This window comes from Quercus robur, chromosome 3 (genome assembly GCF_932294415.1).
Source record: "Quercus robur chromosome 3, dhQueRobu3.1, whole genome shotgun sequence".
In the NCBI taxonomy this organism is placed as follows: domain Eukaryota; kingdom Viridiplantae; phylum Streptophyta; class Magnoliopsida; order Fagales; family Fagaceae; genus Quercus; species Quercus robur.
The window spans coordinates 63,822,494-63,838,055 of record NC_065536.1 but is presented as its reverse complement, the minus strand read 5'-3'; the positions used below and the strand labels follow the sequence as shown (position 1 = coordinate 63,838,055).

The following is a 15,562-nucleotide window of genomic DNA, read 5'->3' as shown; positions in this document are numbered from 1 at the left end:
AACACATGGTTTCATTTATGGCTCTTCTCTAGCACTGTGACTATTTCTTTCTCTATTTTATTTGTCTAGTTTAATGTTTAGTATTTTATTTTTATATTTTCCTTCAATTACTATGAGTAGCTAAATTTATAATTAGGGTTGAGGATGAAACATTGTTAAGGATTATTAGTAATATTTATGTGATTTGATTTTTCCCACAATAATTGTTCTTTAATGATTTAAATTGTTCTTACTTCATATCAATTGACTAAGATGAGATTCTAGATATGAGTTCAATCATGTTTTTCTCATGATTTAGGATTTGTCTTAATTAATTGAATGCTTGGTTTATTAATTCTTGATTATAAAATTGGATATCACTTGTGATTTGTCTGTCAATGGATACAATTTATGATTTGATTTTATGAATTGGATATATCTTGTGATTTGTTTGGCTACGGATACAATTGATGATTTGATTTTATACTTAAGAAGCGAAGAAGAACATGCTTTTGATTTTTAAAATAAGGGTTTAAATGATGATATTTTCCATGATAGCAAGATTGATTTCTAGATTATCATGTAGTGAGTTGGGAAAAATTAATGATCATAAATATATGCTGATATGACTTACAAGGTGGATTCCAAAACCTTAATTCATTTCTCTTGATTGTTTACATCTTTTTATTGCTTTATATCTTTTGCTTAGTTTAACTATTTACTTAATTTTATTATTTGCTTAGTTGATTTAATTGCAAACAACCAATTTTTATTAAACTAGATTAGGATTAATTTGATTAAGGTTTAATTAATTTTCCTACATTCATACAAGTCCCTGTGGGTTCGACCTCGTTCTTGTCCAACTATATTTCGGTACGGTTCGTACACTTGCGAGTATTTTAAAATTTCACAACAGTAGCTGCTCTAAATTGGTGCATTTCTAAGTTTGCAGATTGGTGTCGTCCATTTTATCTGCTTCTAAAAAAATAGAAGGGATTCCAGTGGGACGAAGAATGTGAAAAGGCTTTTCAGGATTTAAAGGAATATTTGATGCGGGCACCTATGTTGTTAGCCCTAGAGCCCGGTGAGGATTTGTTCATGTATCTTTCAGTGTCTGAGCATGTCGTGAGTGCTGTGTTGCTGAGGGATCAAGGTGTACAGCAACCAATATATTATGTCAGCAAGACTTTGGTCGATACCGAGACAAGATATTTTCCCTTGGAGAAGTTCGTGTTAGCACTAATACATGCTACAAGGAAGTTGCCCTATTATTTTCAAGCTCATACCATATATGTATTAACTGAGTATTCCTTGTAGTCATTGTTGAAAAGATCTGATTTCACGAATAAGATAGCCAAGTGGTGAACTCGGTTGGGCTCTTTTGACATTAGGTACAGACTTAGAAGTTCAGTGAAGGGTTAGGTTCTTGCTGATTTTGTTGCAAATTTTTCCCCGAGAAGGGAGATGGAGATAGTTTGTCATATGAAAGTTCACCAGTGGAAAGTATTTGTGGACAGTGCGTCTAGTGCACTGGGGGCTGGGGTTGGAATTGTCATCATCACACTGGAAGGGATAAAGGGTGGAACATTCTTTTAGGTTGGGTTTTAAGGCTTCCAATAATGAAGCTGAGTATGAAGCCCTAATTGCAGGATTGAGAGCTGTTTTGAATTTAGGTGCTCGGGAAGTGGAGGTTTACTCAGATTCTCGGTTGGTGGTTAATTAGGTGCAGGGTAACTTTGAAGCCAAGGATCCCTAAATGATGGAGTACTTACAGTTGGTAAAGCAAATTATGAACCAGTTTTAGAAAGTAAAGGTGGTTCAAATAGCCAGGGGGCAGAACTGACATGCCGACTCTTTGGCCACTTTGGCATCATCACTAATCGAAGAGGTGTCTCGGCTAATCAAAGTGGAAATGGTGGCAGAACCAAGTATTGATGCAAGGCTAGGTGTTTCAGTGGTGGCATCTGAGCCGTGTTGGATGGATCCAATTATTAATTTTCTAGCCGAAGATCGACTACCAGCTGATACAAAAGAAGCAGACAGAGTACGCCGTATGGCTACTAGGTATTGGTTGTCGGCAGACCATAAGTTGTACTGAAGGTCTTTTGGGGGACTGTATTTGCAGTGTTTGCACCCTAGCAAAGTTGAAGGGCTCTTGACCTAGCTCCATGAGGGGGTATGCATCAGTCATGTTGAAGGACGTTCATTGGCCCATTGAGCGATGACTCAGGGATTTTGGTGGCCACAGATGCACAAGGATGTTGCTGAGTACGTCCAAAGATGAGCAATGTCAGAAACATGCTCCCTTAATACATCAGTCAGTAGGAAGTTTGAACCCCATTAGTAGCCCTTGGCCCTTTACACAGTGGGGCCTAGAAATTATTGGTCCATTCCTTCAGGCCACAGGGAACCAAATATTTTTTTTGGTTGCCGTGGATTACTTCACAAAATGGCCAAGGCCGAGGTGCTAGCCAACATCCAAGATGTAGATGTTAAAAAGTTTGTTTGGAGAAATATAGTAACAAGATTTAGAGCGCCAAAATCCCTAGTGTCTGACAATGGATTACAATTTGACAGTAAGGCTTTCCAAAAGTTCTATAGTGATCTTGGTATTAAGAACAGATATTCCACTTCGGCGTATCCGCAAAGTAATGGCGAGGTTGAGGTTACTAATAAGGCGATTGTGACTGGATTGAAGAAGAGGTTGGAAGGCACGAAAGGAATGTGGGATGAAGAGTTACTAAATGTCCTGTGGGTATACCAGACAACCCTCAGAAGATCCACGGAGAAACCCATTTTCACTAACATACAGAAGGGAAACGGTTATTCCAACCGAAGTAAGCTTATACAGTGCTCGGGTCTTAGGATTTGTCCCTGCTAAAAATGAGGAGCTTATGGTAAAGTAGTTAGACTCATTAGAAGAGCATCAGAAATTAGCAACCATAAAGCTGGTCGAATATCAGCAGAAGCTAGCTCGTCAATACAACCAGGATGTCAAGAGTAGGGAGTTCAACGTCGGTGACTTTGTATTGGGGAAAGTAGTAGGGAATGCTCAAGATACCAATGTGGGGAAGTTAGTTTCGAATTAAGAGGGTTTGTATAGGGTTACTGCTATTGCTGGAGCTGGAGCATATTACTTGGAGGATATGGAGGAGAGACCACTCCCCCGGCCATGGAGTTCAAAATTTATGAAGGTTCTATCACTAACTTTAGGGGAGAATTGCAAGTTATATACAATTGTTGTGTAAAGAACAATGCCTATCCATGTAATATACAGAAGTTACATTACCGTTCTTGTCTTCCTAATATCTATTTTCTCTAAGGACAGAAGCCTGTGCTTGGTTCGATCCTAATCACCGAACAGGTGGAAACCTAATATCTACTTTCTCTAGGGACAGAAGCTTATGCTCAGTTTGATCTTAATCACCAAACAGGTGGAAACCTAATGTGTATTTTCACTAGGGACAAGAACCTGTGCTCTGTTCGATCCCAATCACCGAACAAGTGGTAACCTAATCCCTATTTTTCTAAGAACATAACGGGTCACCAAAAGAGGTGAAGTCCTTATCCCTGCTGTACTCAAGGCAATTATGCTCGGTTAAGGTAAATCACAAACCAAGAGTAAATCTTAATTCGGTTTCATGATCACTATAAATGAAAGAATAAAATATGGCAGAAATAATATAATAACAATGCAAAAATTATTCATAAAAATAACCAAAGTAGATGTCTTGTCACCATGTCATAGTGACTAAGTAAACTAAAATAAACACAAATTAAAATAAAACTATTGTTCTGTCACCACATCTCGGTGACAATAAGCAAATCAGGTAAAACAAAAAATAAAGTCAAGATAAAGTAAAGAGAAAGATAAAGTAAATGAATAAGGCAGGTTAAACATTTTTTCATGCATGAGTGGCAGGTTGGGTTAATGCAACCCCAATGGGCTGAGCGGCTGAGTATGGCAGAGTTTGGGCGTCCCCGGCATGTTGGGCACCAAAATCTGGGGGTGGCAATGAGGCCTTTTGTAACGCGGCATCAAAATTGCTAGTGACTTCAAGATCAATTGACTCCACGTAGGAGTCAATTTATTGCACCAACTCTTTCATGCTGGGAGTGTCCTCTTCATCTTCGGTGCCGGAAAGATCCTGAACGGGAGGAAGAGGCTCTGGAAAAGGTATTTGCTTGGAATTCCTCAACGGGGAATCATTGGGCACTTCCATAGCTAGAAGAGCGGTCATCCATCCTTCCCCGAACTCGTGCTTCCGTGCTTGGTAGACAACTAGTTCCACAGAATTCTCGGTGTCCGCAAAGCCCACATTGTACCACTTGTCTTTGCAAGCTTCAAGTGCAGCTTTTAGATCTGTAATCTCATCAACTTGTGCCAAGTTCAGACTCTCTACTTCAGCCAATTTGAGCTCTGATCCCCCCAGCTTCACATCCATTTCTATTAGCCTTTGCTTAGCCAGTATCCAAGCCTTCTCACGCCTATGCTCTCTTCTCGACAGCCTCGGTAGCCTTGCCCTTGTCTTTCGCAATGGCCACAACAATGTCCTTCAAAGCCTTTTCCCGGTCAGCATCCTCAGCAGCCTCTTTCAGCCGATTATCTATCGCATAAGCCAATTGTGCGGCTTGATAACACAATAACAAGAAACATGAGAAGAAATGAAAAATGCAAGTACATTTATGCAAGGAAGAAAGAGTGAAGTGTATTACCGCTATTATGTGCCACTGCAACCGGGCAACTAGAGACCCATCAGTACCACCCGAGAAAAAGTGCACATCTTCAGGCAATTGAAGGCCCTGCGCCAGACTCTGGGCGATCCAGCCACCTTCACCTTACGCCCAGGTCCTGACGCTAGCCGTCACGAAAAGAGGCTCATTCTCGAGCCTAAAGATGGTCTGCCAACCCACTTTTAGGCAGGAAGAGGATGCCACATTGGACCCGACTTGTGCGGTTGGCTGGGCGTCACCAGCAGGTTCCTAAATGACAATCCCCCCTAACGCCCAGGGAGGTGGAGTTTTCAGAGGAGCATCCCCCGAACCCCTAGGTGGTTGGTCAATCGTATGCTGCCTTTTCCAGGAGCGAGCAGGAGGAAAAGAAGGGGGTGTTGGACTTTTGCCCTAGGTCTGTTGATATTGTGCCGCTGGACATGCGTCGAGAAAAAAACAATCAAGGGTCATTGTTTGTTTGACCACCGTTTTGCCTTCACTTTGGTTAGTTTCTGCTTCTGAGGAGTTTACTAACTTGGATATTGCTTGCTCAACCGGCTGAACTTGGGCTTGGGGCTCCTCAATGGGTTTATGGACAGTACGACTTTAGGAGACAATATCTGTTGAAGCGTTCCTCACAAGTATTAGTGACTTCGCTCTAGCTATCCGGGGGTCGAAGTCTTGAGCTTCACCTACAGTTAGGTTAGAGGGAAGGAGATTAGGATGTTGCACGTCAATGTACAATAGCAAAGGGCTGTCCACCAATAAGGCTTGTCCGAAAGGCTGCTATGTGGAGTAGACTGGATTGCAACCAAGTATGAGATGGGATGCCCGAAGTTGCCCGTCAGAATTCACAAATATCTCTGACTAGAGTAAGAAATTTAAATCTCTCATGTGCACAACTCTAATGTCTGGCTTAAACCTTTTGCTTTCTGCACCTAAATAATATGAAAACTGGTTAATAACTGTTTAACAAAATACACATGGGTAAAACACTAAATTGAAAGCAGTTAAGTGCTTGATACTGACTAACATCATGTGGCAAAGTTGGGCAATGAGCTTGTCGGTAAGTCAATTGCCGCTCACCCAAACATACTCTCTTGTCGAATTTCTGTTAGAATCGAGAAGGCACGATATAAGCCATACCTGTATATCCCCAACCTTTAGGTAATAGTCAGACCTAATATTACCACATAAACTATACATAAAGTTTATGTCATGGTGGTTTAGTTGTAGCCCGTGTATCCGGTTTAATCTACTGACACAACTTACGACACAGTAAAAATTAAGGGGAAGTTGGTTGGGGCATAAATCATAAAACCTAAGGGTACTATGTATGAGAGGGTCCACAGGAAATCTAACCCCTCCATCTAAAATGGCCGTTAAAGGAAAAAGACACTACTTTAGAACCAGAGTGTCGCTGAAGAGTGATGTCACCCTTATGTCAATAAGCAACATCCACATCCCCAAGAATATCATAGACTACCCTAAAATTAGCTAAGGACGCTTTGGTGGAAAGAAGATTTGAGTAGCCTATTCCTAACTCTAGTGTGAGGAAAAAAATTGAAAAAGAGAAGGAAAGAATGAAGAAACTTATTGCGGGCTCTAGGAATTGGTGATCTTGGTTGGAGAATCTATGCACGAGAAAAGTATGCTTGGCGGAGAGAAAGTTAAAGAAGTGAGGAAGTAAAAAGTAGTATGAAGAGTCAAAAGGAACTATTTATAGGGTGAAAACATTTAATGAAAAAGGAAGCGAGAAATTATTTTTAAATTCTTTTTCATAACTTCCACACGTGTGGCCTCGGTTCACAAACCGTCAGGTCATGATTACAGTTAGCCTTGACAGCCTGACATAACGCTCCTTTTGAGAAGGCATTAATAACCGTCTTGTTCATTTAATGGCTGATGGTTGAGCTTCCTGAGGAGTCTCTAGCACCTGTTGGATTGTCTTTGATTCGTTCCCGGTAGCCGGACACGAATCAAGAGGGGGTCTATTGTGCGGGGTATGATCCCAGGCCCGAACATTCTCTAGGATCAAAACCAAGCCCAAACCTCATAGTAAGCCCATTTCGTTTCGAATGCATGATAGACAAGCCCATACCGGTTAATTATGTCTTGATCAAGAATGTGCTTACTTGGAGTGGTCCATGCCCTTGGCAGCTCAGTATTGCCTTAGAAAGCATCACTGTCGAGCAATCTCTTGGAGGCAGGAGTCAGTTCCAATGCCATTACCACTATTTCCAATGGAGAATATTCCTTGCTAGGAATAATCAAGTTGGACCCCACTCACACGAGTGAGACCAGAAGCTAATCATGGGCACCCCACCAACCTCAAGCTATAAATAGGAGGAAGGAGTAAAAAGAAGGGGTTGTTGATGCTGGGAAGAAACAGAGAGTGATAGAAAGAGAGAGTGTACTATCTAAAGAGAGGAAAAGGGAAGTTCATGAGAGTTGAGAGGTGTAATTAAGATACTTGGTAAAAAACTACCCTTAGTAGGAAACTCTAAACCCACCATACAAATAAGTTATGACTTGTGAGCCCAATTCTAAGTTTGGTCCATTAAGTAGAATTTGGGTACGCTTATGTACCCAACAATATTTAACAAAAATTGAGAGACCTTAATAATTAAATAAACTTGAACTCAAATGAACAAAAATAAAGTTAAAGGGTATAAATAAATTTGGTCAAATATAAAAGGTGCAATTTCCATTTTTGGCCAAAAAAAAATGAAATGTTGACGTGTTTAAGTTTTACTGGCCAAATCAGTGCTTAGATGGTAAAAAAAAAAAAAACACATCATTTTCTAAAAATCTTTCCTATAGTTCACCACTTTGGAAGTGGGACACCATGACTTCTACTACAAAATGCAGTATGGCCACTTAAAACCCCTCTTTTCTCTTTTCTTTTTCTTGGCTCTTGCCCAACTCTAATCTTTCTTGCTAATAATTGTCTCCCCCCCTCCCCCCCCCCCTCCTCTTTTAATAGATACAATACACACAATGATAGAAAGTTGTTAGATCTAGAATGGCACAGATCTAAAAGCTTCCAGAAGTTCTAGGTGGGTTTTGAAAATATACAATAGGGTGAGATTGCTTAGTGGTTGCAAGGTCCTCAATAGTGTGATTTGGCCTTAGGATCGCTGGTTATTGGCAATTTTTGTCTTCTATGCGGAGGTTATCAAAACTCAAGACCCATAGCGAAAATAGGATGGTCTCTACACACTTTCTAAAATCAGGGTTTTTTTTTTTTTCTTCAAAATAACCAAATCCCTCAAACAATTTCATTAGTTAGCAAGATTCTGAAACTATTTAGCAATCTAACAAATCGAGTCTGTTAGACTCCATTTTACTCTTTGAAATCGAGCGAGCTGGAGTCAAGTTTCAGTTGGAAATCGAGTGTCTTAGACTCGAGTTTCATACTCAAGAGTGAAACACTCGAGTTCCATAGCAAAAACAACCCAGAGCAAGGCAGAAACAATCTTCCCAAATCTCCATCTCTATGTTTTTTGCATTTGGTTTCCATAGCAAAAACAATCTCTGGGTCTTTCGATGTTTTCACGTTTGGTTTCCTCAATCTTTATGTTTTTCGCGCTTGGTTTCCATAGCATAAACAATCTTTGGGCCTTTCGATGTCTGGGTCTTTTGATTTGGTTTCCTCCCTCTCCATCTTCATCTTTAGTCTGATGAAGTTCGTAGCCTGGCAGGGAAATCGAGTCGTGGAGACTAGGGGTAGACATGGCAATACGGGTCAGAATTTTCTGACCCAACCCGAAAAATACTTGACTCGAACCCGATTTTTTTGACCCGAAGTAAAAACGGGTTGACCCGTGACCCGATCCGATTTTTTGGCGATCAACCCGACCCGACCCGGATAACCCATGACCCGACCCGTTAAAAAAAAAATTCACTAATTTTTTTTTTTTTAATTACGTTCTGATACTATGTGCATAAAGCACAAAATACCAAAACTAATAATAATATATTCAATATTTATCACACCATCAATGCTACTGTGCTTAACAGTAGACAAGACAAGTCACTACACAAGTGACAAGGGTCAAGGGCCAACCGGCCAAGGCTGCCACAACCATTAAAAAAAAAAAAAACTCATTCAAAGCTTGCTAGCTGTAGTCCATCACTCGGCCAAAGCACAAAATGCACAAACACAATACAATTATACAAACACAATACAATTATACAAACAAACCTGAAAAGTGAAACCTGAAAGTTGAGTTCCTCACTTCCTCTACTTCTCTAAGTTCTCTTGCTAGCTATGTTATGTACTAAAAGTTAGCTATATGGATTTAAAGGTAATTTAATTTTTTTTTAGTCATAATTATACAATTTTAATTCTTTATTGATTTGCTTTCATGGTACATTAAGTTATATTAAAATATTGTATTGTAGAATAGATGCTGACGAAATTGGTCAACTTGAGCTACAATTTACAAGTATGAATATTTGCAGTGCTGAATCTGCTACCAACACTGAGTAAATTGAGATTGAGATGTAATTTTTATAAAATATTTACTTATTTTTCTTTACTTAATAAGTTATGTTTATTTTTAAATATTTTTTTGTTTAGTTATCTTTCTAAATAATCTAACTTTACTATTATTTTAAATGCAATAGGAACATGTGCACTTAAGAAGACTGATAACTTGCTACTTTGCTGGCTTACTTGTTTTATTTGTTTTAAGATCTATCTCTTTTTGAAGTTGTAAACTTGTAATTATATGCATTTTGGCAGTGAACTATTAACATTGAAGACTTTTTCCATTATGAATTTATGACTATAAATAATTTTTGTTATGCTCAAAAGTCAAAACTGTCAGAATTAGAAGGATATTAACAAGTGGCATTAAGTGCAATTCATTTACTTAACTGATTTTATTCATTCTTTCTAAACAGATTGTCATTGATTTGTTTTTGTAATTGCAAAAAAAAAAAAAAAACTTGTTTGAAAAATACGGGTCAACCCGACCCGCAACCCGATTGACCCGTTTAAAAATGACCCGTTTTGACCCGTGACCCGTTTGACCCGCCAACCCGATTGACCCGACTCGAACCCGACCCGACCCGACCGTTTTGCCACGTCTAACTAGGGGTGTGCAGCAAACCCGCCAACTCGCCAAAACCAACCCGTCCCAACCCAACCTGCCAGGTTGGGTCGGTTTTTAGGGCTTGGTGGGTTGGGTTGGGTTACAAAAAATTTTTAATAGCGGGTCGGGTTGGGTTCGGGTCATAAAATTCTAAATCCACCAAACCCGACCCAACCCACCCATATATTTAATATATATTATATAATTAATAATTTTTTTTATATAACCAACTCTTCCTCTTATTCTATATAAAAGCTAATATTAATGTATATTAGTTCATACATTAATATATAACTGAGTTGAAATATTAGTTCATATATTAATGTATATTTTATTTATCAACTCAGATGGCAAGTGTGATATATTTTTTTTAATCAATTTAATAATAATAGTAATAAAAAAAAAATTGTCTAACCTATGGGTTCAACCCGACCCATGTGGGTTGGGTTGGGTTGAATTTTTTTCAACCCACCATGGTGGGTTGAGTCAAAAAATCCCTTTAACCCGACTCATGCACACCCCTAATGGAAACTTGAGTTCCATGAAACTCAAACTCTTCACACTCGATTTAGCACAACAAAATCAAGTTGTCTGCACTCGATTTGTTAGATTGCTAAATAGTTTCAAAACTTTGCTAACTAATGAAATTGTTGGAGAGATTTAGTTATTTTGAAAAAATAAAAACCCTAAAATCAGATTAGAGAACAAACCCAAACTGATTTTTCTCTTCCTTTTTTCGGTATTTACACCTGACCTGCTAATCCTGTAACCGGTATAGCACTAACATTAAATAGACCCACTGAAAAAACTCCCGACAATTTTAGAGAGAGAGAGAGAGAGAGAGAGAGAGAGAGAGAGAATGGCAGTTAAGTCGTCGTTGGTGTTCTTCTTCTCCAGCACGCCTAAAATTACACCTTATAGTCCTCGTTGCTCTAAACTGAAACCTCCACGTGGAAAAATCACAGCCTTCAGTTGCTCTGATTTACGGTATGATGATGATGATAAGCGGAAAGCACCAATAAAGAGAAGCCACAGTGAGTCGTTTTGCTGCATATGCGGAAGAAGGCGTTTCATTGACGGAGCAACGGCAACCTCAACGGCTTTGGCTGCGTTCCCTAATCGCCCCTCTAATGCTTCCGATTTACACTCTGATGATTATAGGGTAGACTTCTAACTTCTTCTTTGATCTTTCCAAAGCAAATTAAAAAGAGAGAGAGAGAGAGATTTTACTTTATGTTGATAGATAGAATATAATTTGAACCTTTTCCGTGATGATTTTTTTTTTATTGATAGACCAAGATATTAATTCGGTCTGGGTTTTAGTATAGGCGGGAATATACCTATATATTTTAAAGAAATGATATCTAGGTAATATTTTCATAATATTTTTACAACAAATCTTAAATGGTAGTTTGTTATTAGTTGTTATTGTTGGGTAGAAGTAATCTTAGTATTAAGTTCAAATTTAGACTAACAACAACTAACCACTTATAATTTGTTGGAAAAATATCATGAAAATGTGGTGAACTTAGCACTTCTCTTATTGTGCATATTACAATTTACCTTAGTTTGGTTGAAATTTAAGTTGCTTAACTTTAGTTTGAAATTTGACACTTTACCCGCATGAGGATAGCTTTATTAGAGTTTCTTAACCACTTTTGTTAATAACATGGCTAAATATGTAATTTTACTTGACTTTTATGTCTCTCTTATCCAAAAATACAAAAAACATAAAAATACAGTATCAAATAAGATAAAAAGGAACCACAGGTAGGTGACTTAAATTTTGGTCAAACCTTATGTAGTTAAAGTGTCAAATTTCAAATCACAGGTAAGCAACTTAAATTTCGGTCAACCCATAGTTGGATAAGTTATAATTTACCCTATTTTATTTGAAGAAAACAGATTTTATAAGTTGCTCTAACTAGAATCCACAAAAAAAGAAATATTCTATAGAGATCAAGAAAAAAGAAATAATTTTTTCATAATAATTTGGTTGAAATATGCTTGTTTATTTCAAAAAAAAAAAAAAAAAAAAAGGCCCAAGTTTGTTCTTTTTCCTCTATAAAAAAAAATTACGTTATTTTGAACTTAGGTGACATTTAACGGCCATATCATTAGTAGAGGAACATAAGGAAGGTTGAGATTTAAAGCGATATAATAGTGTTGCGGAGGATGAATTTAAAATTTTAAATAAAAGGTAACAAATTCAAAATGAACTCAAAGGGTGCAATTTACAATTTAGTCAAATATTTAAAAGTTATTAATTTAGTCCTTCTATCTATTTGCAGATAAATTTATTTTAGGCGATGACAAGTTAGTCACATCACGTCAACATTGAAATTGATACCATTTAACTTTTTCAGGGATTGAACTGCAACTGTTGAAAATTTTGAGAAATGAAAAGCAATTTTGGATAAAATTTAAGGGATGAAAAGTGTATCTTAGCCTTTGGTAATTTTAGATAATATAAGACATTTTTGTTAGTGCTACAAACTTGATTTATATTGGCATAAGCATAAGCTAAGTGTTGTACCAATGTTGTGACATGTAGTGTTTAATACTCCACCCAACTTCTGAATTGCCTGTATAAGTTGAAAATTATGTGTCAGTTAGGATTTAAGAGTAACAATTCGTTTGTGTAGTCTGTGTTGAACAAGGTTCGCCCTCCAAGACCAGATTGGTACGAGGAGTTCTATGCATCAGTTTTGGATAAATTCATGGACTCTTATGAAGCTGAGGTTAGAGCCCATTTTAGAGCAATTAGTTTGAAGTTTGGTACATGTATGATTTTTCATGTCAAGTGTAAACATATTTGACAGCACTTGTGTGTGCAATCTTATGTTGTGTGGTAGATTGCAGATTACAAGTCGCAATTGTTTAGTAACTTGAAGGGGAGGGCTCAGAGAGTGTTGGAGATTGGCATTGGTACAGGCCCTAATCTCAAGTATTATGCTGGTGAAGCTGATGTCCAGGTTTTTGGTATGGATCCCAATAGAAAGATGGAAAAGTATGCTCAGGCAGCAGCAGAGGCCGCTGGCCTGCCACTTACAAATTTTGAATTCTTACATGCAGTAAGCCTTTATGGCACTACTTTATTCTGAACTTTTTATGATATAACATTTCTCTGCCTGAATATTGTACTTTCCATAATTTAAATTCTAGAAATATCCACTGCTGGTGTCCAAGAAGTAGCACCCTATGCCATTATAATTTGCAACATTGTGGTATTTTGGCTTTAACTACCCATGTGGGTAAAAGTATCCAAATGCTTGGAAAATGTTTCTCAGACATTTTAGTGGGGAAAGATCCAATGACAATTGTTTCAAATATCAACAATTGGATTGATAGCCTAGGATTCTTATGTAAGGCAATTGAAGCATCTCTAGTGATGTGCATTTGATCGGTTAAATTTGCATATTGAGTTGGAAAACTGATACTTTAATCAATGCTTCAAGCCCTTGCTACTTTGGAAGGCAGGTTTTGGCATGTTATATCTTTCTACTAGATTTAGATGATGTTTTTATTGTTTTTTCCCTTGGTAATATTTGGTTGTGAACTACAAAGCTGTTCTTTAGATTCTGAAGATGCAAAAATTATACAGGTTGGGGAGGCTATACCCTTAGGTGATGCTTCTGTTGATGCAGTTGTTGGAACACTTGTGTTGTGTTCTGTTAAAGATGTTGATATGGCACTGGAAGGTATTTAACCATCTAGCTCTTAAAAATTCCTTTTTACTTTTATAGATTTAATTATTTGAAGTTTATATAGAAACCTCATATTCTGTGAGAAGCAGTGGAGCATGCATAAGTCAAGTACTTCATATACAGTATGATTTTCTTTTTGCAAATTGGTTAGACTTTTCCTATAATTGCTTGCTTAACTGTGTTGTCGTTCTAACTAATAAGTTGATTGTTTTGGAGTTTGATTTAATAACTTAGAAATGAATATTGGTGTTAATTTTCAAAGCTTATTACCTTTAATTATTGAGATTTGGATTCAATAGACTGAGTGGAAAAAATGTGTAGTATGTTAAGAATATAAAGTGAGAGAAAAAGACTGAATAGTCTGTATATTGATGTGTGTATAATAATGTACAATAGAGAGCCTTATATAGGCAAGGTATGTGTGCAGTACAAGTAATATGAGTAAACTACAAGGATAGTATACTGGGCTAAGCCTAATGGGCTAATCTAGTCTAACCTATGCACTAACATAGTATTTGGATGCACAACGCAGTTTTGTAGCATTTGAAGGCAAAAATTCATCCGCTAGATTAGAGATAATACTATAATGGAGCATTGGCAGAAATGAAGACTGAAAGTCTGAACTGATTACCTAATGAGGACCAAACATAACATGCATGCTTATGTTAAATGCTTATATACAAAAAACTGATGGATTTAATTTCCAAATGTACCAAGGAGGTGCATAGTTACTAGGATTTTCTGACTCAATATCCAAATATTTGACAAATTCTCTATTACCATTGTATCCAGAGGTGAAGAGGGTGCTGAGACCTGGTGGTATTTACCTTTTTGTGGAACATGTGGCTGCTAAAGGTATTAAGCTGAACTTCTTGGTTAACTAGCAAGACAGAAAGTTGTCAATCTAGTGAATGACAAATTACTTATTGTCCTCAAAACTTAAATTGTTAAGAAATGGTGAATTTTTATTCAACTATTATTCTAATAGTGAATGGCCTTTTCCTTTTCCTTTTCCATTCTTTTTCCCATTGTTTTGGTGGTGCAGATGGAACAGTTCTTAGATTTATACAGAATGTTCTTGATCCTCTGCAACAGACAGTAGGTGATGGGTGTCACCTTACCAGGGAAACAGGAATGAAGATATCTGAAGCCGGGTTTTCTGGTGTTGAGCTTAACAAGGCTTTCTTGTCTAATGCCTTCTTTGTAAACCCCCAGGTCTATGGTATAGCTTGTAAGTAACACCAAGAGTAACTCATTGTTGTTCTCAACTCCAGTTCCTACATCTCAGCTACTTTTGATGTAGATTGTTGCTTTAGATTTGTGTGGGTACCAGGGGGGTCATTCCATTAGTTAAGGTTCACAACCATTGACACATGGGGTTTGATTTGAAGACTGACAAGTACACAATTCCGACCAAGTCATCAAGTGCTTTTGGTTGTTGGGTAGTTTTTAGACTACAGTTACTGTTCACTCAGAGCATGGCCAAATTCATTGGAAGCAGTTGTTGTATACTACAGAATTCAGAAGACATTCTCATTATTTAGATATAGGTTTGAAAAGGTTTGTTCTTTTTTCTACCCCTCATTTCATTTGCAAACATGTTAAGAAACAAGCCTTACAGTTAAGTGTTCAAGTGCTGAATATTTCTTGCAGTAGGGTCATGATAGAATGTTTTGTTGAAAACATAATAGATAAAACCATGTGGAAGCAGCAGTTTCTGGGTTCAAATTCATCAGGAAATCTTTTTCAAATGTTCTATTTTTCTAGATTTGTTTTTTTTTTTTTTTTGAAGTATTCAAGAGCTTGTTGATGCAATCTGATCGAAACTGAATGTGCCAAGAACAAAGTGTTCTATACCATTTTAACTTATCATTGTGATGCACATTTGATTGTAGTCATGTAATCTAAGTAAGAAAATGTGATGAATGTATAGTATATTTCACTTGACTTTCCTAGACATCTGGAACTATCCTTTTTTTTTTTTTTTTTTTTTTCTTTAAAAAAAAAAAAAAAACTTATTTGTGTATGTACAGCTTTTTAAATAAGTAAATAAACTCTCAG

The 15,562-nt window shown here is 37.3% G+C and overlaps 1 protein-coding gene across 1 annotated transcript in view; it reads left to right on the top strand.

Annotated features, from left to right (window-relative positions):
• Positions 1-15,252, top strand: part of LOC126718860 (uncharacterized) — a 48,004-nt gene extending 32,752 nt beyond the window's left edge. Inside the window, exons 2-7 of the mRNA XM_050421220.1 lie at positions 10,887-10,956; positions 12,440-12,535; positions 12,650-12,868; positions 13,399-13,495; positions 14,294-14,356; positions 14,547-15,252. Of these exons, the coding sequence (XP_050277177.1) occupies positions 10,887-10,956; positions 12,440-12,535; positions 12,650-12,868; positions 13,399-13,495; positions 14,294-14,356; positions 14,547-14,740 (739 nt within the window). The 3' untranslated portion in view covers positions 14,741-15,252. The remainder of the gene's footprint in view (positions 1-10,886; positions 10,957-12,439; positions 12,536-12,649; positions 12,869-13,398; positions 13,496-14,293; positions 14,357-14,546) is intronic.
• Positions 15,253-15,562: the final 310 nt, after the last annotated feature.